Raw genomic sequence first — 24,939 nt, forward strand, 5'->3', positions numbered from 1 at the left:
GTTCCTCGTTGTCACTTTAAAGGTCCACTTTGTAAGAAAAGTTTGATTTTTGAATCCCAACTGGTCAAATAATGACGAGTTGGGATGGCAGCCTACTCAAACTTAAGTCCCAAAGCGTCAGTATTTGAAAATTCAGTCAATGCATCCTCAACCTCACACAGACAGAAAGTCAGGTGAAGTTTCGTAGTCCACAAAACATTTCTGGAGATTTACATCAAAACAGCGTTGCAGCATTCTCCTAAACAGCTGAAGAATTCGGGACTCTCCGGAAACCCCAGAGGTCCCATACTGATTTGACAAGACCCAGTCACTGCAGTCAGACGGGGTGCATGCAAACGCTTTTTGCTCAGCAGCTACAGTGAAGATTTCATCTTAGAAAAGGGTGTAACACATAATGTCTTTCAAATCAATTCAGGATCTCAGGGCTTCAGGAGACTTGGATTACCATTTTATGTTTTTTCAACATTTTGAAACAAGTCCCCAGCTTCTTCAGTTGTTTAGGAGAACGCTGCAACGCTGTTTAACTGTGAAGCTCCAGAAATGTTTTGTGGACTACGAAACTTCACCAAAGTCTTTTTGGGCAAGTCTTGCCACTCGGCAGCCATCTTGGCAGCGCTTCCGGGAGAGAACCAGAACATAAAAACGGTGTGTTTACATTCAAATTTGATCAAAAACGCTTAAAAAGTTTGGTGACTTCACCCCAAAATAAGGTTTTTCTCCACTGATTATACTTCCACTACGGTTTCACCACACCAGCTTCTTTAACGGTTCAATCCAGGGTGAAATAATGTGACACCGTCAGCTCATCCCACCAGAGCTCTTGAACAAATAATAACTTCACCTTTCTTCTTGTGATTATGGCTGATATGTTTCTGGTTCGGGTGTGATACATAAGACGATTGGCTTTTTTTTGGGGGGAGGGGCGAGATATGTGTCATCTCTGGCGTTACGGACATTTCTATTCAAAATGCTTCGCAAAAAGTGCAAATGTGGTTCGTCTCCTCTCTCATAAGGTCTCAGACTCCACGAGGGTAAGTGGATAATGACTGAATTTCCATTTTTGGCTGAAACGTTTCCTTCAACGACTGTATGAAAGAAGAGGAGATGGGCACATTCTGCAGATATGACACTGAGCTGAATGGGACGTGTCCCAGAGGAAGCCCTTCCTATGTTTACATGGGTGAATCCAGTCTTGAGTGTAATGAGGAACAGTTCCTGGGTGTTGGGTTGGTCTCCGTCTGATGAACCACATGCTGCGGGGAGCGTTTCACAACATATTCACCCGAGGATTAATTACACTCCAATTATCACATTCCCCCTTCATCCATCCATCTCTGCTTATCTCTGTTTTACTGCCTCGCCGTCACCTGATATATGACACTACATTCACACCACACCTGCCTTTTTATTTTCTGTCTCCTCAGTCCTCACACGTCTGTTGTTTCAGGCTCATTACAGTACCAGAGGATTAACGGCTGAACGGGCACAGAGCCAGATGTCAAACAGTTTATGCTCACAGCTTCTCGGGGCTGTTGAGGACACCACCAAACGATTTAACACTACAAAGGAAATCCAAATTCTTATTAGCGGTAATCTTCTGGAGGCTCTGTCAGCATTGTGAAATGGACTCATCAGCAGTGGGTGAAGAAGTATTCAGATCTGTCCTCCACCACAGTATGATTGCCATGTTTTCTCTCAGCTGGTGTCAACAGATTGACGACAGGTTTCCTTAGAATAACTTAAATAATCTGCTTGACGATGAAAAAATAACATTTATTCATCCGAGCTGCCGTGAATCTGCAGGACTCAGGTTTCTGGGCTGTGAAGCCAAACGAGCCTCCTTCATTACTCCCGATCACTCTGCTAAAACTGCGCCGTTAACTGCACCGCTGCTGCGGTCAGTGAGCTTTACAGCAAAAGGTTAAAGTAATAAAGAGTTGAAAAGGTCGGCAATCAGGCCGTCGGCTGTAACGGCTGAGCGAGAGGTTCGTCACAGAGAGTAAATCTTGTTGTGAACTTAATGAGTTTTGGTCAGAATAGACTGCTGGCATGTGACGGAGGCAGACCTGTGAGTGCAAAGGCAGAATAACAAATCAGGGATTTCTGTGACGGTCAAAAGTATGTGGACATGCATATATAATGTATGTGATAGCTGATTACTTTCTCCACTCCTCTGGTCTCAGGCTCGTCACCAGATGTTGGAGACAGGCAGCAGAGAGTAGCTAAAAGCAATAAAAAGTATCCATCTAGATTGTTTTGGTGCGAGTTCCCAAGTTTTGGAGATAGTCTGCCGTCACTCCAATAAAAGGGAACTGGAGGTAAAACAAAAAACAAAACAATATTTTCTGTAAAAAGCTCAACAGCAATAGTTGAGTTGAATAGAGGACAACAAACAGGGTCGTCATCGAGGTGAGACGAAATGCTTGACATCAAAAAACTGGACGTAAAAAGAAGCTGGAGGTCCTTATGACTCATAAGTAGACTAGACCAGCCATTTCCTGGTTACAGTATGTTGTGAGCAGCTGCGGGAGGAAGCGTGCATCCTCTCATTGAAGAGTCGCTAGCTACCTAAGCTAGCTAACATTACAGCTCAGCCATTAATGTTTACATCCCACGCTGTCATGAGCAAGCCCCCAGAACGAGTGCCAGGCTTTGAAGCTAACTTTCGTAGTGGCCAATTAAACGTCACATGAAAAAGACTTTTCACCATAAGTTAACATTGTGAAAGAAGTGTTACAACCCCCGCGAAATGACTTGTTTTACTGTCATAATTTGAGCGACTCCTTCTGCGCGGTGCTACGTTTGGCAGATGTAGTTCGGTAGAAAGAAATTATCCACAAGGTCTGCGGATTATCTTGAGTAACCGGGTCATGATTCCTGGAAAGAGACATTGCTGTTGAGCTTCAAATGTGTGTTTTTTTTGGCGCTTTGAGCATCACTAGCCCAGTGCCATCTAGTTCCATCTTATTGGAGAGAAGGCAAACATCTCTACGGCCGATATTTCCAAAACTTGACAATGATCGATGATGTAAACATTTTAGGCATCTTCCTCGACTGAGCAGTACCGTTAGCTAGCTTAGTTAGCTTCCGTCTCGTCCATGAGTAGATGCACGCTTCCTTCTGCGCCGTAGAAAGAAAGTAGTTTCTACTTTATAAAAACCACTCGTCCTGTTCAAAATGTGCTTTTTAAACTGACTTCAGGCTGGTTGGTATGGATGTGAACTACATGTTTCTCATCAGCTGAAGTGCAACAAAGGACTTTTAGGGAACAACACCTCAGGTGGTAGAAATCTTTGTAAACCGAGAGCTGTAACTTTAAGTGTCCACACAGCCGTGTGCAGAGCGTGTGGACAGGGGGTCTTTGTACTCGTTCTGGGTGGAGTTCAGGGGAATTTGGTTTAATGACATGAATGCACACATGCCAAACACTGAGACTTTAACATGCTGCAGCCCCTCCCCAACAACTTCAATGACTCGTAGTGAGCGCTATTCACAATTCATGGTGTGGCAGAGCTCTAAGGAAACATAGTGTTTTTGTATTTTTTATTGTTTACACCTTGTACTCTACTTTCTTTTTATTATATATGTGCACTGTAACTCTGAGGAGCTGTATGTGTGAACACAAATGTCGGCATGATTTGCCCCAGACTTTACTCTGCCAGCTCCCTAGACATATAAGTCTATAATAAGTCTGGGTGAGCAACATGTGTGAATAGAGGAGTGAGTGGGCATGTCCACGATGTGTAATCCCCCATGTTAGCGCTGCTTTAATCAGCTGTAACACACTCAAACGTACACTGGGACATACGAAAATGGCCGCTCATCGTCAAAGCTCTTCTAAACATCTGGCCAGGATATTTCCCCACTCTTTCTCTCGCGTTTGCTGGACACAGATCCAAAATGCCGCCGCTTTCTTGAACAGTGTGTAGGTGCCTCGTACTCTTCTCTGATTCGCTGTGTATTACTTTCCACTATCTCGTTGATATTGTTGATATGTCCAAACACATGTAGTATTGACTTCGACGTAAAAACAGTTATCATACAGAAGTCTCTAGCCTCCGACTGAGTTTCGCTCGCCCAAACCACACGGAGTATTTCCAACATGTGTGAACAAATCCGACACGGACAATCTCCTGATCTGATTCTCTGGATATTGTTCGGAGTTCAGATGTGAAAGGGCTATAAGAAGTGAACTCACTGCAGGTACATCTCCCAGCTGAAACTACAGGGGCCGAGACGTCTTTGACACAACGTCAGCGCTGTTGTTTCTTCACACTCTGCAGATGATGTTACTTCATTCGGGCCACATTTTACAAATTGTGCCTTTAAAAGAAAGAAATCCAGGCTTTGTGTCAAATCATCAACAATCAGAGCAAGCTGGCTTATTTATCACATATACCCAGAACAGACCTGACGCAGGGTCCTGGTCTGGAACTTCAATAAACCTCCTCTAAGTGGAGTCGAGTGTCTGAAAAGACTGAATCAAACTCTGTCAGAGTCCAAACAGAAGCTGCTTTCTGAGACCAGACCTGCCCCCCTCCTCCACCCTGCCCCCCTCAGACTGCAACACACATGCACTCTGGGCGGCACGCTCACATGTGGCTTCCTCAAAAAGCTGCCTCTGTGCAGCCTGCTGATTCTGGATAAGGTAAATACTCGCTCCGGTCATTATGCCCCCCCCCCCCTCCTGTTCACCTCAGCAACAAGGACTGAGTTCAAGGTTACTCTGAGGAGAGAGAGGTAGCCGTGAAACACAACCTCTGTCAGACAGATGGAGTTCAAACACAGGACAGGAGCAGAGAGTCTGACCTCACATATACTTTTACTGTCCGGGCGCTCATGTTTAACCAGCCTCTCTGGTTGATGGACAAAGTACATGATTTTAAAGAGTCTTAAAGGGGCAATTTGTAAGGTATGGCTATAATTTTAGTTTAAAACGTTCAGAAAATCAGGATAATTATCAACAGAGGGTGAACTGACCCTTTCAAGCGTGACAGGTCATTTTATCTCATCTTGTGGGTTATAAAGAAGGGAAAAAAAGATATTAGTGGGAAACAGTCACACCCAGCTCTTTTTCAGCAGTAAGCTCTCGTACACTCGAGGGGGATCATCGTCCTCATCTGGGTGTGACTCGATATTGCAAAAAGTTTTTTTTGGTAGCTGACGATGGAGAGCAGCAGGGATGAGGACAATGTCCTCAGCTACACGCTAGGCCATCAGGTCTAAGTTATCAAAAGCATTGATCTCTCACAGAGGAAGTGTGGAGGGAGAAAACGAGTCACGGTGGAGGATGACAGAGTCGAGTCTTTCCTGTGATGCGATACAACTTTTCTCTCAGCCTCTATCTGCGCTCGCACATGTGAAACAGGAGACTCGCTCTGAGATAAGCAGAGACCCGGCGGCACCTACTTTTCAGAGGACTGTCACTGTCGGTGAGAACGCTCTGTGGGAAATACATGATAGCGCTGAAAAGGCTGTCATGGGTCAAACAAGGGAAGAAAGCCTTTGAAGAGACTGGATTTATGTGGACAGGGTGGGTGAGCAAATGTTTTTCAGAAGTGTCTTCTGTCATCTACTGAGGACTTATTGATAGGAAAGACAGAGGACGTCAATAAACACTGGACTCAAGTCAAAATTCAAAAGTTAAATTATGACAAAGAAACATTCGTTCATTGATGATGTGAAGAATCAGACGTTGGCACGTCAACCAACAGGAACAATCTACCAAACAAATCAAGAATATTTGCTATAAATTTCCACCCTGAGGACATTTAAACAAAGTAAATCCAATATCTATTTATTAATAAGGCTGCAACCAGAGATACGCAGTGTTTCAATTAAATGCATTTACGTATTTAATGAATTTTGAGCGTTTTGTTATTCGTTGAAATCAGATGTCATTCCAAACAAAATGCTTTGAGAGCTTGTACTGGTGTATAAGTATGGAGCCCCTGAAGTCCTTAAACATGATATGTTTAATCATGTGCTCACAAGTCATATACTGAGGAAGGAAGTCAGCTACTTTAAAACAATATCTTGTCGTAGAGACACGTCAGATAGATTTTCATCAGCAGTGGTGGTTGTTTAATGTTGTGTTCACGACCAGCAAAGCAACTTTTCGCCTCCCTTTACTCATGTAAATTTGTGTTTACTCGCCAGGCTGTGTGTGTCTTCAGCACTCTTCTTTTTTCCCCTCTCCTCTCTGTAACATTACGTTCATGAAGTAAAGTACATTTCCCCTCCAGCTCCAGTCAGCAGTCAACATTACAGAACATAACCACCTGACAAATGGAGGTCACCTCCGCAGATCGCTGCTGCAGTCAGGCTGATAAACAGGAGTGAAGATAAATCCACTGTTCATCAATACTTTTTTTTTTTCATTTCAAAAGTAATCTCTGAGCTCTCCTCCCATCTTTTCACCTAAACCTGTTTTCTTAAACCTAACCAAGTATTTTTGTTGCCTCAACGTAACCACAAAGCGACAGAAAACTAAAAAGAAACAGAAAATAAGTGAACATGCTGCATCCAGCCACAACAGCTGACTGCAATTATGGATTTCGGCACTTTATGATCTGTTTCAATGAAGGTCCTGGAACAGTATTTATTATGATGTTCTAACACTGACAACTGGATATCAGATATATGAATTTTTTTTTCTTTGCTATGTTATATTTGCATCAGTAAAGGCCATTATTGTGTTTGTCTTGTGGTGATTGGATGTGATTGAATTGTGGCCTCCCACAGCCTCCCTATTATCTTCTGTGGCTAAATATGAGTGCAAGTCAAAAAAAAAAATTAAGTGTTCAGAAGACTCAAATCTTCGGGATGTAAATTTCACATTTGCACAAATTTCATGGCAATCCATTGAAAAGTTGTCAAGACATTTCACTTTAAAACCTAAGATCAGGGGATCACCATAGTCTGTCGGAAGAACAAAATGTTGTGACGATCCATCCAAAACATTTTGCGATTTTTCAGTCTACATGCATCTTGTGGACCAACCAACAGACCGCTGCTAGCATGGCTAAATAAAGTCTTTACGTGACTAAACAGTTATCTGTGTGTGTGTGTGTGTAAAGTCCATTCATTATTCATTAAACGGTAAACAGCCTCAGTGTCAGCAGACCCGCAGTAAACGTGCAAATGAAATGACTTCCTCTTTAACCGGACAAAGATGAACATTCAAAAACTGAAGAACTTCTGAGATGCGAAGCTGAAAAATGGGACAAACATGCAGGCTTGTCAGTGAGGAGGCAATGGATGAGGATGAGTCCTGTCTTTATCTCTCTGCATGTAGACCGGGCATCGCCATGTGTGGGTGTCAAAAGTGGGCTCAGGAGGTCGATCTGCCCCTTTGAACTGTCATTTAGTGTCATCATGGTGATGGCAATGCTCAGCTAAATCCAGCAGATGTCACCAACACCACAGTCTTGATTTAGAGGAAAGATTCTGTGTTTGATTGTAACTGAACACCTACACAATCATCGTGGGATCAGTGAGTCCATATTGATCACTGTGTGTTCACACAGTGCAGCTGACTGGATCACAGTCCGGCTATGCGACACCCCTGAAAGACATTTGACGACCCCAAATAATAATTAATGTTTCATTGCAGACTGGAATCTCTGCTCTAGTCTGATGTTGTTTACTTCTTATACTCTAGCAGCTTTGAACATTGGTATACAATATGATAAATGATTAAACTAAATGAGAATTAAATGAGTTCAACCACCTGAACTTTGGGTGCAGCAGTGCTGTGACTCTGCTGAACCCAGCAGCAGGCACAGGTCAAACCACTTTTGTGTCTGAAAAACTTAAGTACAAGTAACTTAAAACTGTAATTAAGTACAGTACTTGAGTAAATGTATCTGCTTTAAACCAGTAAAAGAAAACTGAACAGAATTTGAGGAAGAGTTTGAGAAAAATATCAGCAAAGCCTGAAGAGCCAAGAAATATTTTACAGGTTTTATTGTTTTATTGTAAATGAGGAAACAAAGTTCAGATTCACAGGCGGCTCCTCGTCCTGGAATGAATCAAAGGTTGATAACCGACAGAGTGAGATCCTCTCTGTCCATATACAGTATTTCCTTGTTCCCTCCCCTTCTGATATAAAGTTTGAAGAGAACTCGTGTTGCTTATATCAGAGCTCAAACTAATTTTACATCCAAGGAAGTGAGACTCAGACAGTCGTTGGCACGGAGAGGCGAAATGGCGCAGAAAGGAGTTCAGCTGGACCGGGAAGCCTTCTCTTGTTCGATCTGTCTGGATCTACTGAAAGATCCGGTGACTATTCCCTGTGGACACAGCTACTGCATGAACTGTATTAAAGATCACTGGGACAGAGAAGATGAGAAGGAAATCCACAGCTGCCCTCAGTGTAGACAGACCTTTACACCGAGGCCTGTCCTGGTTAAAAACACCATGTTAGCAGTTTTAGTGGAGGAGCTGAAGAAGACTGGACTCCAAGCTGCTCCTGCTGATCACTGCTACGCTGGACCTGAAGATGTGGCCTGTGATTTCTGCACTGGGAGAAAACTGAAAGCCCTCAAGTCCTGTCTGGTCTGTCTGGTCTCTTACTGTGAGAAACACCTCCAGCCTCATTATGAATCACCTATGTTTGAACACCACAAGCTGGTGGAGCCCACCGAGAAGCTGAAGGAGAACATCTGCTCTCGTCATAATGAGGTGATGAAGATGTTCTGCCGTACTGATCAGCAGTGTATCTGTTATCTCTGCTCTGTGGAGGAACATAAAGGCCACGACACAGTGACAGCTGCAGCAGAGAGGACTGAGAGGCAGAGAGAGCTCGAGGTGAGTCGACAAAACATCCAGCAGAGAATCCAGGACAGAGAGGAAGATGTGAAGGTGCTTCAACAGGAGGTGGAGGCCATCAATGGCTCTGCTGATAAAACAGTGGAGCACAGTGAGAAGATCTTCACCGAGCTGATCCGTCTCATGGAGAAAAGACGCTCTGATGTGAAGCAGCAGGTCAGATCCCAGCAGGAAACTGAAGTGAGTCGAGTCAAAGAGCTTCAGGAGAAGCTGGAGCAGGAGATCACTGAGCTGAAGAGGAAAGACGCTGAGCTGAAGAAGATCTCACACACAGAGGATCACAACCAGTTTCTACACAACTACCCCTCACTGTCAGCACTCAGTGAGTCTACACACTCATCCAGCATCAATATCCGTCCTCTGAGCTACTTTGAGGATGTGACAGCAGCTGTATCAGAGGTCAGAGACAAACTACAGGACGTCCTGAAGGAGATGTGGAGAAACATCTTAGTGACAGTGACTGAAGTGGATGTTTTACCGTCTCAATCAGAGCCCAAGACCAGAGCTGGATTCTTAAAATATTCACTTGAAATCACACTGGATCCAAACACAGCAAACACACGTCTGTTATTATCTGAGGGGAACAGAAAAGCAACAAGAATGGAATTTGAAGAGTCTTATTCTAGTCACCCAGACAGATTCACTGACTGGGTTCAGGTCCTGAGTAGAGAGAGTCTGACTGGACGTTGTTACTGGGAGGTGGAGAGGAGAGGGAGAGGAGTTGAAGTAGCAGTCGCATACAAGAATATCAGCAGAACAATACGGAATGAATGTAAATTTGGATATAATGACAAATCCTGGTTGTTAGATTGTTACAATGACAGTTATTACTTTTGGTACAACAAAATCAAAACTCCCGTCTCAGGTCCTGAGTCCTCCAGAGTTGGAGTGTACCTGGATCACAGTGCAGGTATTCTGTCCTTCTACAGCGTCTCTGAAACCATGACTCTCCTCCACAGAGTCCAGACCACATTCACTCAGCCTCTCTATGCTGGACTTGGTCTTTATCCTGAAACCACTGCTGAGTTGTGTAAACTCAAATAGACAGAAGTCATTTCAGGGACAGTGGGTTAAACTCTGTGTTTGAATCCTTAAACTTATTTTGTCTTCATGTTTGTTGCTGAGAGCTGATTGTTGTGGCATTTCTGCACTGCACAGAGATCACCTGTCAATCAAACATTGTGGGCGGGACTTTGACATCTTCTCACTTGTCTTTCTGTAAATGTTTGAGTTTCTTTAGGCGGCGCTCCTTCCTGTGTCTGTTCAGCCGTGGAGGCTCTCACTGCTCATGATGACTTTTGTTTAGCTGAACTGACATTTCTCTGCATGAAAGTGTAAACGTCTCTGTGCTCGAAATGTTTGTTGAATGTTTGTTTTGATGCATTTGTATGTTGTTGTTTGAGAGAAAGCAGCAGAGCTTCCTTCATCGTAGATATTTAGTTGTCACCTTCTTGTACATTTGTAATGAAATCTATAATCACATTTACATTCATTTGTTTGGCAGACCAAATGTTGTTGTTGTTGTCCAAATCAACTTACAAATAAGGGACTATTAAACTGTAATTATCATGATCATAATCAATAAGAAGATCATTCATTAGTTTCTTGTACGTAGCTGAGATTCTGCTCAAACAAACTGACTGTGTGGATGAAGTGAATCTGTACATGAAATCTCACATTCCCAAATCCTTTTAACAACCTGAGAGCTGATGTGAATAATATTTGTAAAGTGGAATCTCTTCTCTCCCATCTTTCCCATGTGACCTGAATGCAGCATCAGTGTTACAGGCTGTGACTCCTGTGAACAAACTGACACAGTGTGACATCACACACATTTAAATGTGTCTTTACTGATGTTGTGTGAAGCTGCCAAAGGCTCAGTGAAGTTTGTACATGTCTTCCTGCAGTGAACATCACAGCAGCTCAACAACTGACATGTGAACACTGATGCACAACACAAGAGGGCGCCTTCATCCAGCCGACCAGGGATGTAGTGGAGGTTAAAGCTCCTCAGCTCAGTTTGTCTGCATGTTGCAGACCGTGTTTTTATGCTGAGGACAAACTTTCCAGTAATGTCACACATCATGGTCAATGGTGTCAAACTGCAGTGAGTCAAAAGAAATTATCTTTGAGGTTAAAAAAGTGGAAATTATTGTTTTTCCTGGTGGTAGTTTGGCTCCTGACACTCACTAACTGTGGCGTTTACTGTCTGCCCTCATTCATTTGTAATAAAATCCCCTGACTGAAATATTTTTATAATGTTCTTGTGTACTTTCTACTAACTTTAGTTTGTTTTACCAGCTGCTGAAGTTCATGTTGACCACGCTGTGTTCAGGTTGTGTGTCAGAAGGTCGTTCTCATATCGATGCTTTTGTGTGAAGAATTGTGTTGAGGCTGACAGAGGTGCCTCCACAGATTTTAACCTGTATGAAAGAACATAATATTGTTTCCCCACAGGTCAGTTATGTAGGCTGTAGCAAACCAATCCTGCAAAACACATCTGAAGACCCCAAATATTAATAATAAATGTATCATTGCAAGCTGGAATCTCTACTCTAGTCTGATGTTGTTTACTTCATATACTCTAGCAGCTTTGAACATTGGTATATAACATGATTAATGATTAAACTAAATGAGAATAAAATGAGTTCAACCACCTGAACTTTGGGTGCAGCACTGCTGTGACCCTACTGAACCCAGCAGCAAGCACAGGTCAAACCACGATGGTCTTAAATTGTTAAATACAAGTTGCTTAAAACTGTAATTAAGTACAGTACTTGAGTAAATGTATCTGCTTCTAACTAGTAAAAGAAAACTGAACAGAATTTGAGGAAGAGTTTGAGAAAAATATCAGCAAAGCCTGAAGAGCCAAGAAATATTTTACAGGTTTTATTGTTTTATTGTAAATGAGGAAACAAAGTTCAGATTCACAGGCGGCTCCTCCTCCTGGAATGAATCAAAGGTTGATAACCGACAGAGTGAGATCCTCTCTGTCCATATACAATATTTCCTTGTTCCCTCCCCTTCAGATATAAAGTTTGAAGACAACTCGTGTTGCTTATATCAGAGCTCAAACTAATCTCACATCCAAGGAAGTGAGACTCAGACAGTTGTTTGCACTGAGAGGTGAAATGGCGCAGAAAGGAGTTCAGCTGGACCGGGAAACCTTCTCTTGTTCGATCTGTCTGGATCTGCTGAAGGATCCGGTGACTATTCCCTGTGGACACAGCTACTGCATGAACTGTATTAAAGACCACTGGGACAGAGAAGATGAGAAGGAAATCCACAGCTGCCCTCAGTGTAGACAGACCTTCACACCGAGGCCTGCCCTGGTTAAAAACACCATGTTAGCAGTTTTAGTGGAGGAGCTGAAGAAGACTGGACTCCAAGCTGCTCCTGCTGATCACTGCTATGCTGGACCTGAAGATGTGGCCTGTGATGTCTGCACTGGGAGAAAACTGAAAGCCCTCAAGTCCTGTCTGGTCTGTCTGGTCTCTTACTGCGAGAAACACCTCAAACTTCATTATGAATCACCTATGTTTGAACACCACAAGCTGGTGGAGCCCACCGAGAAGCTGAAGGAGAATATCTGCTCTCGTCATAATGAGGTGATGAAGATGTTCTGCCGTACTGATCAGCAGTGTATCTGTTATCTCTGCTCTGTAGATCAACATAAAGGCCACGACACAGTGACAGCTGCAGCAGAGAGGACTGAGAGGCAGAGAGAGCTCGAGGTGAGTCGACAAAACATCCAGCAGAGAATCCAGGACAGAGAGAAAGATGTGAAGGTGCTTCAACAGGAGGTGGAGGCCATCAATGGCTCTGCTGATAAAACAGTGGAGGATAGTGAGAAGATCTTCACCGAGCTGATCCATCTCATGGAGAAAAGACGCTCTGATGTGAAGCAGCAGGTCAGATCCCAGCAGGAAACTGAAGTGAGTCGAGTCAAAGAGCTTCAGGAGAAGCTGGAGCAGGAGATCACTGAGCTGAAGAGGAAAGACGCTGAGCTGAACAAGCTCTCACACACAGAGGATCACAACCAGTTTCTACACAACTACCCCTCACTGTCAGCACTCAGTGAGTCTACACACTCATCCAGCATCAATATCCGTCCTCTGAGCTACTTTGAGGATGTGACAGCAGCTGTGTCAGAGGTCAGAGACAAACTACAGGACGTTCTGAAGGAGACGTGGAGAAACATCTTAGTGACAGTGACTGAAGTGGATGTTGTACTGTCTCAATCGGAGCCCAAGACCAGAGCTGGATTCTGAAAATATTCACGTGAAATCACACTGGATCCAAACACAGCAAATACATGGCTGTTATTATCTGAGGGGAACAGAAAAGTAACAGACATGGAAGATAAACAGTCTTATTCTAGTCACCCAGACAGATTCACTGACTGTGCTCAGGTCCTGAGTAGACAGAGTCTGACTGGACGTTGTTACTGGGAGGTGGAGTGGAGAGGGGACAAAGTTGAAGCAGCAGTCGCCTACAAGAATATCAGCAGAGCAGATGACTCAGAGAAAAGTTCATTTGGATGTAATGACAAATGTTGGTCGTTATATTGTAAGACAAACAGTTATAACTTTTGGTACAACAATATCGACACTCCCGTCTCAGGTCCTGAGTCCTCCAGAGTTGGAGTGTACCTGGATCACAGTGCAGGTATTCTGTCCTTCTACAGCGTCTCTGAAACCATGACTCTCCTCCACAGACTCCAGACCACATTCACTCAGCCTCTCTATGCTGGACTTTGTCTTTATGATGAAACCACTGCTGAGTTGTGCAAACTCAAATAGACAGAAGTCATTTCAGGGACAGTGGGTTAAACTCTGTGTTTGAATCCTTAAACTTATTTTGTCTTCATGTTTGTTGCTGAGAGCTGATTGTTGTGGCATTTCTTCACTGCAGAGATCACCTGTCAATCAAACATTGTGGGCGGGACTTTGACATCTTCTCATTTGTCTTTCTGTAAATGTTTGAGTTTCTTTAGGCGGCGCTCCTTCCTGTGTCTGTTCAGCCGTGGAGGCTCTCACTGCTCATGATGACTTTTGTTTAGCTGAACTGACATTTCTCTGCATGAAAGTGTAAACGTCTCTGTGCTCGAAATGTTTGTTGAATGTTTGTTTTGATGCATTTGTATGTTGTTGTTTGAGAGAAAGCAGCAGAGCTTCCTTCATCGTAGATATTTAGTTGTCACCTTCTTGTACATTTGTAAAGAAATCTATAATCACATTTACATTTATTTGTTTGGCAGACCAAATGTTGTTGTTGTTGTCCAAATCAACTTACAAGTAAGTGACTATTAAACTGTAATTATCATGATCATAATCAATAAGAAGATCATTCATTAGTTTCTTGTACATAGCTGAGATTCTGCTCAAACAAACTGACTGTGTGGATGAAGTGAATCTGTACATGAAATCTCACATTCCCAAATCCTTTTAACAACCTGAGAGCTGATGTGAATAATATTTGTAAAGTGGAATCTCTTCTCTCCCATCTTTCCCATGTGACCTGAATGCAGCATCAGTGTTACAGGCTGTGACTCCTGTGAACAAACTGACTCAGTGTGACATCACACACATTTAAATGTGTCTTTACTGATGTTGTGTGAAGCTGCCAAAGGCTCAGTGAAGTTTGTATATGTCTTCCTGCAGTGAACATCACAGCAGCTCAACAACTGACATGTGAAAACTGATGCACAACACAAGAGGGCGCCTTCATCCTGCCGACCAGGGATGTAGTGGAGGTTAAAGCTCCTCAGCTCAGTTTGTCTGCATGTTTTACAGAAATAAACTGTTGGATAACTGTCTCACAGAATAAATGGACTTAAAACTCCAGTGATTAATTTATGTGTCGTTCATGTTCTGTATTTGAATGAATATAATCAGTAAAAAGGTCGATTAAACTGAATAACAGGATGACTCAGTAATGTTGAAAACTGGGGGGGCCATCTCCAAATCCTCTGACTCCATGAAGACTTTACCTCCTAACAGCTGAAGTGACCAGTGTTTAAAATGAGAAATGAGCTCTATTGTAAACAAGTGTTCAACACACGATGTCTCTCTCCACCCCGCTCCTCTTCCTGGAATGGATCGAAGCGTAATGACCCCTCCCTCTTCTTCCTGCTCTCAAACACAGCGAGCTCCACTCTGTGCAACTGTTTCCTCATTCACTCCCCTTCAGATCTACAGCTCGAGGATGGGTGTGACCAACATGCAGTGCAGTGCATGAGCAGACATGCGCAAATCACTGAAGCAACACATGCTGTTCAGATCAGAGCTCAAACTAGTTTCAGTTATCAGGAAGTGAAACTCAGACAGTTGTTTGCACTGAGAGGTGAAATGGCCGAGAAAGGAGTTCAGCTGGACCGGGAAACCTTCTCTTGTTCGATCTGTCTGGATCTACTGAAGGATCCGGTGACTATTCCCTGTGGACACAGCTACTGCATGAACTGTATTAAAGATCACTGGGACAGAGAAGATGAGAAGGAAATCCACAGCTGCCCTCAGTGCAGGAAGAGCTTCAAACCGAGACCTGAGCTGCTGAAAAGCACCATGTTAGCAGTTTTAGTGGAGGAGCTGAAGAAGACTGGACTCCAAGCTGCTCCTGCTGATCACTGCTACGCTGGACCTGAAGATGTGACCTGTGATTTCTGCACTGGGAGAAAACTGAAAGCCCTCAAGTCCTGTCTGGTCTGTCTGGTCTCTTACTGTGAGAAACACCTCCAGCCTCATTATGAATCACCTATGTTTGAACACCACAAGCTGGTGGAGCCCACTGAGAAGCTGAAGGACAACATCTGCTCTCGTCATAATGAGGTGATGAAGATGTTCTGCCGTACTGATCAGCAGTGTATCTGTTATCTCTGCTCTGTGGATCAACATAAAGGCCACGACACAGTGACAGCTGCAGCAGAGAGGACTGAGAGGCAGAGAGAGCTCGAGGTGAGTCGACAAAACATCCAGCAGAGAATCCAGGACAGAGAGGAAGATGTGAAGGTGCTTCAACAGGAGGTGGAGGCCATCAATCGCTCTGCTGATAAAACAGTGGAGGACAGTGAGAAGATCTTCACCGAGCTGATCCGTCTCATGGAGAAAAGATGCTCTGATGTGAAGCAGCAGGTCAGATCCCAGCAGGAAACTGAAGTGAGTCGAGTCAAAGAGCTTCAGGAGAAGCTGGAGCAGGAGATCACTGAGCTGAAGAGGAAAGACGCTGAGCTGAACAAGCTCTCACACACAGAGGATCACAACCAGTTTCTACACAACTACCCCTCACTGTCAGCACTCAGTGAGTCTACACACTCATCCAGCATCAATATCCGTCCTCTGAAGTACTTTGAGGATGTGACAGTAGCTGTGTCAGAGGTCAGAGACAAACTACAGGACGTTCTCAAGGAGACGTGGACAAACATCTTAGTGACAGTGACTGAAGTGGATGTTTTACTGTCAAAACCAGAGCCCATGACCAGAGCTGACTTCTTAAAATATTCACGTGAAATCACACTGGATCCAAACACAGCAAACACACGTCTGTTATTATCTGAGGGGAACAGAAAGGCAACAAACATGGAAGATGAACAGTCTTATTCTAGTCACCCAGACAGATTCACTGACTGGTGGCAGGTCCTGAGTAGAGAGAGTCTGACTGGACGTTGTTACTGGGAGGTGGAGTGGAGAGGAGAAGCAGTTGAAGTAGCAGTCGCATACAAGAATATCAGCAGAGCAGGGGACTCAGAGGAAAGTTCATTTGGATGTAATGACAAATCCTGGACATTAAATTGTAAGACAAACAGTTATAACTTTTGGTACAACAAAGTCAGAACTCCCGTCTCAGGTCCTGAGTCCTCCAGAGTTGGAGTGTACCTGGATCACAGTGCAGGTATTCTGTCCTTCTACAGCGTCTCTGAAACCATCACTCTCCTCCACAGAGTCCAGACCACATTCACTCAGCCTCTCTATGCTGGACTTTATATTTATTCTGAAACCACTGCTGAGTTGTGTAAACTCAAATAGACAGAAGTCATTTCAGGGACAGTGGGTTAAACTCTGTGTTTGAATCCTTAAACTTATTTTGTCTTCATGTTTGTTGCTGAGAGCTGATTGTTGTGGCATTTCTTCACTGCACGGAGATCACCTGTCAATCAAACATTATGGGCGGGACTTTGACATCTTCTCATTTGTCTTTCTGTAAATGTTTGAGTTTCTTTAGGCGGCGCTCCTTCCTGTGTCTGTTCAGCCGTGGAGGCTCTCACTGCTTATGATGACTTTTGTTTAGCTGAACTGACATTTCTCTGCATGAAAGTGTAAACGTCTCTGTGCTCGAAATGTTTGTTGAATGTTTGTTTTGATGCATTTGTATGTTGTTGTTTGAGAGAAAGCAGCAGAGCTTCCTTCATCGTAGATATTTAGTTGTCACCTTCTTGTACATTTGTAAAGAAATCTAGAATCACATTTACATTGATTTGTTTGGCAGACCAAATGTTGTTGTTGTTGTCCAAATCGACTTACAAATAAGTGACTATTCAACTGTAAATATCATGATCATAATCAATAAGCAGATCATTCATTAGTTTCTTGTACATAGCTGAGATTCTGCTCAAACAAACTGACTGTGTGGATGAAGTGAATCTGTACATGAAATCACTGAACAAGAGTCATTTAACAGACTTTACTGATGGGATGTGTGAACAAACTGAAGCTTTATAAAATGAATAAACAAACATGAACAAAGTGTTTTCTACTTGTCTTCATTCCAGGGTATCATACAAAGCTGATGGAGAAAACAGCACCTCAACCAGTGATTGACTCAACTTTTACAACAGGTGGAAAATGTGCAGCCTAGATCAGCTCCAGTCATAAAATCACTAAATGAATGTGTGATTCTTTACATTTGGTTAAAAGTCGTTCATACAAGTATATGTTGTTTCACCAGAATTCAAGAAAAAAGAAAATCTCACATTTCCAAATCCTTTTAACAACCTGAGAGCTGATGTGAATAATATTTGTAAAGTGGAATCTCTTCTCTCCCATCTTTCCCATGTGACCTGAATGCAGCATCAGTATTACAGGCTGTGACTCCTGTGAACAAACTGACACAGTGTGATATCACACACATTTAAATGTGTCTTTACTGATGTTGTGTGAAGCTGCCAAAGGCTCAGTGAAGTTTGTACATGTCTTCCTGCAGTGAACATCACAGCAGCTCAACAACTGACATGTGAAAACTGATGCACAACACAAGAGGGCGCCTTCATCCTGCCGACCAGGGATGTAGTGGAGGTTAAAGCTCCTCAGCTCAGTTTGTCTGCATGTTTTACAGAAATAAACTGTTGGATAACTGTCTCACAGAATAAATGGACTTAAAACTCAAGTGATTAATTTATGTGTCTTTCATGTTCTGTATTTGAATGAATATAATCAGTAAAAAGGTCGATTAAACTGAATAACAGGATGACTCTGTAATGTTGAAAACTAAGGAGCCGTCTCCAAACCCTCTGACTCTAAGAAGACTTTACCTCCTAACAGCTGAAGTGACCAGTGTTTAAAATGAGAAATGAGCTCTATTGTAAACAAGTGTTCAACACACGATGTCTCTCTCCACCCCGCTCCTCTTCCTGGAATGGATCAAAGCGTAATGACCCCTCCCTCTTCTTCCTGCTCTCAAACACAGCGAGCTCCACTCTGTGCAACTGTTTCCTCATTCACTCCCCTTCAGATCTACAGCTCGAGGATGGGTGTGACCAACATGCAGTGCTGTGCAGGAGCAGACAGGCACAAATCACTGAAGCAACACACACCGTTCAGATCAGAGCTCAAACCGGTTTCAGTTATCAGGAAGTGAAACTCAGACAGTTGTTTGCATTGAGAGGTGAAATGGCCGAGAAAGGAGTTCAGCTGGACCGGGAAACCTTCTCTTGTTCGATCTGTCTGGATCTACTGAAGGATCCGGTGACTATTCCCTGTGGACACAGCTACTGCATGAACTGTATTAAAGATCACTGGGACAGAGAAGATGAGAAGGAAATCCACAGCTGCCCTCAGTGCAGGAAGAGCTTCAAACCGAGACCTGAGCTGCTGAAAAGCACCATGTTAGCAGTTTTAGTGGAGGAGCTGAAGAAGACTGGACTCCAAGCTGCTCCTGCTGATCACTGCTACGCTGGACCTGAAGATGTGACCTGTGATTTCTGCACTGGGAGAAAACTGAAAGCCCTCAAGTCCTGTCTGGTCTGTCTGGTCTCTTACTGTGAGAAACACCTCCAGCCTCATTATGAATCACCTATGTTTGAACACCACAAGCTGGTGGAGCCCACTGAGAAGCTGAAGGACAACATCTGCTCTCGTCATAATGAGGTGATGAAGATGTTCTGCCGTACTGATCAGCAGTGTATCTGTTATCTCTGCTCTGTGGATCAACATAAAGGCCACGACACAGTGACAGCTGCAGCAGAGAGGACTGAGAGGCAGAGAGAGCTCGAGGTGAGTCGACAAAACATCCAGCAGAGAATCCAGGACAGAGAGGAAGATGTGAAGGTGCTTCAACAGGAGGTGGAGGCCATCAATCGCTCTGCTGATAAAACAGTGGAGGACAGTGAGAAGATCTTCACCGAGCTGATCCGTCTCATGGAGAAAAGATGCTCTGATGTGAAGCAGCAGGTCAGATCCCAGCAGGAAACTGAAGTGAGTCGAGTCAAAGAGCTTCAGGAGAAGCTGGAGCAGGAGATCACTGAGCTGAAGAGGAAAGACGCTGAGCTGAACAAGCTCTCACACACAGAGGATCACAACCAGTTTCTACACAACTACCCCTCACTGTCAGCACTCAGTGAGTCTACACACTCATCCAGCATCAATATCCGTCCTCTGAAGTACTTTGAGGATGTGACAGTAGCTGTGTCAGAGGTCAGAGACAAACTACAGGACGTTCTCAAGGAGACGTGGACAAACATCTTAGTGACAGTGACTGAAGTGGATGTTTTACTGTCAAAACCAGAGCCCATGACCAGAGCTGACTTCTTAAAATATTCACGTGAAATCACACTGGATCCAAACACAGCAAACACACGTCTGTTATTATCTGAGGGGAACAGAAAGGCAACAAACATGGAAGATGAACAGTCTTATTCTAGTCACCCAGACAGATTCACTGACTGGTGGCAGGTCCTGAGTAGAGAGAGTCTGACTGGACGTTGTTACTGGGAGGTGGAGTGGAGAGGAGAAGCAGTTGAAGTAGCAGTCGCATACAAGAATATCAGCAGAGCAGGGGACTCAGAGGAAAGTTCATTTGGATGTAATGACAAATCCTGGACATTAAATTGTAAGACAAACAGTTATAACTTTTGGTACAACAAAGTCAGAACTCCCGTCTCAGGTCCTGAGTCCTCCAGAGTTGGAGTGTACCTGGATCACAGTGCAGGTATTCTGTCCTTCTACAGCGTCTCTGAAACCATCACTCTCCTCCACAGAGTCCAGACCACATTCACTCAGCCTCTCTATGCTGGACTTTATATTTATTCTGAAACCACTGCTGAGTTGTGTAAACTCAAATAGACAGAAGTCATTTCAGGGACAGTGGGTTAAACTCTGTGTTTGAATCCTTAAACTTATTTTGTCTTCATGTTTGTTGCTGAGAGCTGATTGTTGTGGCATTTCTTCACTGCACGGAGATCACCTGTCAATCAAACATTATGGGCGGGACTTTGACATCTTCTCATTTGTCTTTCTGTAAATGTTTGAGTTTCTTTAGGCGGCGCTCCTTCCTGTGTCTGTTCAGCCGTGGAGGCTCTCACTGCTTATGATGACTTTTGTTTAGCTGAACTGACATTTCTCTGCATGAAAGTGTAAACGTCTCTGTGCTCGAAATGTTTGTTGAATGTTTGTTTTGATGCATTTGTATGTTGTTGTTTGAGAGAAAGCAGCAGAGCTTCCTTCATCGTAGATATTTAGTTGTCACCTTCTTGTACATTTGTAAAGAAATCTAGAATCACATTTACATTGATTTGTTTGGCAGACCAAATGTTGTTGTTGTTGTCCAAATCGACTTACAAATAAGTGACTATTCAACTGTAAATATCATGATCATAATCAATAAGCAGATCATTCATTAGTTTCTTGTACATAGCTGAGATTCTGCTCAAACAAACTGACTGTGTGGATGAAGTGAATCTGTACATGAAATCACTGAACAAGAGTCATTTAACAGACTTTACTGATGGGATGTGTGAACAAACTGAAGCTTTATAAAATGAATAAACAAACATGAACAAAGTGTTTTCTACTTGTCTTCATTCCAGGGTATCATACAAAGCTGATGGAGAAAACAGCACCTCAACCAGTGATTGACTCAACTTTTACAACAGGTGGAAAATGTGCAGCCTAGATCAGCTCCAGTCATAAAATCACTAAATGAATGTGTGATTCTTTACATTTGGTTAAAAGTCGTTCATACAAGTATATGTTGTTTCACCAGAATTCAAGAAAAAAGAAAATCTCACATTTCCAAATCCTTTTAACAACCTGAGAGCTGATGTGAATAATATTTGTAAAGTGGAATCTCTTCTCTCCCATCTTTCCCATGTGACCTGAATGCAGCATCAGTATTACAGGCTGTGACTCCTGTGAACAAACTGACACAGTGTGATATCACACACATTTAAATGTGTCTTTACTGATGTTGTGTGAAGCTGCCAAAGGCTCAGTGAAGTTTGTACATGTCTTCCTGCAGTGAACATCACAGCAGCTCAACAACTGACATGTGAAAACTGATGCACAACACAAGAGGGCGCCTTCATCCTGCCGACCAGGGATGTAGTGGAGGTTAAAGCTCCTCAGCTCAGTTTGTCTGCATGTTTTACAGAAATAAACTGTTGGATAACTGTCTCACAGAATAAATGGACTTAAAACTCAAGTGATTAATTTATGTGTCTTTCATGTTCTGTATTTGAATGAATATAATCAGTAAAAAGGTCGATTAAACTGAATAACAGGATGACTCTGTAATGTTGAAAACTAAGGAGCCGTCTCCAAACCCTCTGACTCTAAGAAGACTTTACCTCCTAACAGCTGAAGTGACCAGTGTTTAAAATGAGAAATGAGCTCTATTGTAAACAAGTGTTCAACACACGATGTCTCTCTCCACCCCGCTCCTCTTCCTGGAATGGATCAAAGCGTAATGACCCCTCCCTCTTCTTCCTGCTCTCAAACACAGCGAGCTCCACTCTGTGCAACTGTTTCCTCATTCACTCCCCTTCAGATCTACAGCTCGAGGATGGGTGTGACCAACATGCAGTGCTGTGCAGGAGCAGACAGGCACAAATCACTGAAGCAACACACACCGTTCAGATCAGAGCTCAAACTGGTTTCAGTTATCAGGAAGTGAAACTCAGACAGTCATCGGCACTGAGAGGTGAAATGGCCGAGAAAGGAGTTCAGCTGGACCGGGAAACCTTCTCTTGTTCGATCTGTCTGGATCTACTGAAGGATCCGGTGACTATTCCCTGTGGACACAGCTACTGCATGAACTGTATTAAAAGCTTCTGGGAAGGAGAAGATGAGAAGAAAATCCACAGCTGCCCTCAGTGCAGGAAGAGCTTCAAACCGAGGCCTGAGCTGCTGAAAAACACCATGTTAGCAGTTTTAGTGGAGGAGCTGAATAAGACTGGACTCCAAGCTGCTCCTGCTGATCACTGCTACGCTGGACCTGAAGATGTGGCCTGTGATGTCTGCACTGGGAGAAAACTGAAAGCCCGCAAGTCCTGTCTGGTCTGTCTGGTCTCTTACTGTGAGAAACACCTCCAGCCTCATTATGAATCACCGATGTTTGAACACCACAAGCTGGTGGAGCCCACCGAGAAGCTGAAGGAGAACATCTGCTCTCGTCATAATGAGGTGATGAAGATGTTCTGCCGTACTGATCAGCAGTGTATCTGTTATCTCTGCTCTGTGGATCAACATAAAGGCCACGACACAGTGACAGCTGCAGCAGAGAGGACTGAGAGGCAGAGAGAGCTCGAGGTGAGTCGACAAAACATCCAGCAGAGAATCCAGGACAAAGAGGAAGATGTGAAGGTGCTTCAACAGGAGGTGGAGGCCATCAATGGCTCTGCTGATAAAACAGTGGAGGACAGTGAGAAGATCTTCACCGAGCTGATCCGTCTCATGGAGAAAAGACGCTCTGATGTGAAGCAGCAGGTCAGATCCCAGCAGGAAACTGAAGTGAGTCGAGTCAAAGATCTTCAGGAGAAGCTGGAGCAGGAGATCACTGAGCTGAAGAGGAAAGACGCTGAGCTGAAGAAGCTCTCACACACAGAGGATCACAACCAGTTTCTACACAACTACCCCTCACTGTCAGCACTCAGTGAGTCTACACACTCATCCAGCATCAATATCCGTCCTCTGAGCTACTTTGAGGATGTGACAGCAGCTGTGTCAGAGGTCAGAGACAAACTACAGGACGTTCTGAGGGAGACGTGGAGAAACATCTCACTGACAGTGACTGAAGTGGATGTTGTACTGTCTCAATCAGAGCCCAAGACCAGAGCTGGATTCTTAAAATATTCACGTGAAATCACACTGGATCCAAACACAGCAAACACATGGCTGTTATTATCTGAGGGGAACAGAAAAGTAACAGACATGGAAGTTGAACAGTCTTATTCTAGTCACCCAGACAGATTCACTGACTGGGTTCAGGTCCTGGGTAGAGAGAGTCTGACTGGACATTGTTACTGGGAGATGGAGTGGAGAGGGGGAGAAGTTGACATAGCAGTCGCATACAAGAATATCAGCAGAGCAGGGGGGTCAGATCAAGATTTATTTGGACGGAATGACAAATCCTGGGCATTATATTGTAAGACAAACAGTTATAACTTTTGGTACAACAATGTCAAAACTCCCGTCTCAGGTCCTGAGTCCTCCAGAGTTGGAGTGTACCTGGATCACAGTGCAGGTATTCTGTCCTTCTACAGCGTCTCTGAAACCATGACTCTCCTCCACAGAGTCCAGACCACATTCACTCAGCCTCTCTATGCTGGACTTTATCTTTCTGGTGAAACCACTGCTGAGTTGTGTAAACTCAAATAGACAGAAGTCATTTCAGGGACAGTGGGTTAAACTCTGTGTTTGAATCCTTAAACTTATTTTCTCTTCATGTTTGTTGCTGAGAGCTCATTGTTGTGGCATTTCTTCACTGCACAGAGATCACCTGTCAATCAAACATTATGGGCGGGACTTTGACATCTTCTCACTTGTCTTTCTGTAAATGTTTGAGTTTGTTTAGGCGGCGCTCCTTCCTGTGTCTGTTCAGCCGTGGAGGCTCTCACTGCTCATGATGACTTTTGTTTAGCTGAACTGACATTTCTCTGCATGAAAGTGTAAACGTCTCTGTGCTCGAAATGTTTGTTGAATGTTTGTTTTGATGCATTTGTATGTTGTTGTTTGAGAGAAAGCAGCAGAGCTTCCTTCATCGTAGATATTTAGTTGTCACCGTCTTGTACATTTGTAAAGAAATCTAGAATCACATTTACATTTATTTGTTTGGCAGACCAAATGTTGTTGTTGTTGTCCAAATTGACTTACAGATAAGTGACTATTAAACTGAAATTATCATGATCATAATCAATAAGAAGATCATTCATTAGTTTCCTGTACGTAGCTGAGATTCTGCTCATACAAACTGACTGTGTGGATGAAGTGAATCTGTACATGAAATCTCACATTCCCAAATCCTTTTAACAACCTGAAAGCTGATGTGAATAATATTTGTAAAGTGGAATCTCTTCTCTCCCATCTTTCCCATGTGACCTGAATGCAGCATCAGTGTTACAGGCTGTGACTCCTGTGAACAAACTGACACAGTGTGACATCACACACATTTAAATGTGTCTTTACTGATGTTGTGTGAAGCTGCCAAAGGCTCAGTGAAGTTTGTACATGTCTTCCTGCAGTGAACATCACAGCAGCTCAACAACTGACATGTGAAAACTGATGCACAACACAAGAGGGCGCCTTCATCCTGCCGACCAGGGATGTAGTAGAGTTTAAAGCTCCTCAGCTCAGTTTGTCTACATGTTTTACAGAAATAAACTGTTGGATAACTGTCTCACAG

The 24,939-nt window shown here is 43.5% G+C and overlaps 4 protein-coding genes across 4 annotated transcripts; all 4 read left to right on the forward strand.

Annotated features, from left to right (window-relative positions):
• The first annotated feature begins 8,208 nt into the window (after positions 1-8,208).
• LOC141005644 (uncharacterized) lies at positions 8,209-17,571 on the forward strand. The gene is made up of 2 exons (XM_073477565.1): positions 8,209-9,874; positions 15,025-17,571. Exons 1-2 carry the CDS (start codon positions 8,209-8,211, stop codon positions 16,851-16,853), a joined length of 3,495 nt encoding a protein of 1,164 aa, XP_073333666.1. The 3' UTR covers positions 16,854-17,571.
• LOC141005762 (tripartite motif-containing protein 16-like) lies at positions 11,964-13,205 on the forward strand. The gene has a single exon (XM_073477772.1). It carries the CDS (start codon positions 11,964-11,966, stop codon positions 13,101-13,103), a length of 1,140 nt encoding a protein of 379 aa, XP_073333873.1. The 3' UTR covers positions 13,104-13,205.
• A 1,142-nt stretch (positions 17,572-18,713) lies between the features above and the next one.
• LOC141005508 (tripartite motif-containing protein 16-like) lies at positions 18,714-21,102 on the forward strand. The gene has a single exon (XM_073477361.1). It carries the CDS (start codon positions 18,714-18,716, stop codon positions 20,382-20,384), a length of 1,671 nt encoding a protein of 556 aa, XP_073333462.1. The 3' UTR covers positions 20,385-21,102.
• Positions 21,103-22,244: 1,142 nt separating this feature from the next.
• Positions 22,245-24,853, forward strand: LOC141005850 (tripartite motif-containing protein 16-like). Its single transcript, XM_073477895.1, has one exon. The coding sequence runs from the start codon at positions 22,245-22,247 to the stop codon at positions 23,913-23,915; it is 1,671 nt and encodes a 556-aa protein (XP_073333996.1). The 3' UTR covers positions 23,916-24,853.
• The last annotated feature ends 86 nt before the right edge of the window (positions 24,854-24,939 follow it).

Source organism: Pagrus major, chromosome 12, assembly GCF_040436345.1.
Source record: "Pagrus major chromosome 12, Pma_NU_1.0".
NCBI lineage: Eukaryota > Metazoa > Chordata > Actinopteri > Spariformes > Sparidae > Pagrus > Pagrus major.

What these genes read in the sequence shown, in the direction of transcription:
- LOC141005644 (XM_073477565.1), top strand. Translation starts at nt 8,209, where the DNA reads ATGGCGCAGAAAGGAGTTCAGCTGGACCGGGAAGCCTTCTCTTGTTCG. An exon ending in TGAGTTGTGTAAACTCAAAT is followed by an intron (nt 9,875 to 15,024) that starts AGACAGAAGTCA and finishes ACTCCCCTTCAG; the next exon opens with ATCTACAGCTCGAGGATGGG.
- LOC141005762 (XM_073477772.1), top strand. Translation starts at nt 11,964, where the DNA reads ATGGCGCAGAAAGGAGTTCAGCTGGACCGGGAAACCTTCTCTTGTTCG.
- LOC141005508 (XM_073477361.1), top strand. Translation starts at nt 18,714, where the DNA reads ATGGCCGAGAAAGGAGTTCAGCTGGACCGGGAAACCTTCTCTTGTTCG.
- LOC141005850 (XM_073477895.1), top strand. Translation starts at nt 22,245, where the DNA reads ATGGCCGAGAAAGGAGTTCAGCTGGACCGGGAAACCTTCTCTTGTTCG.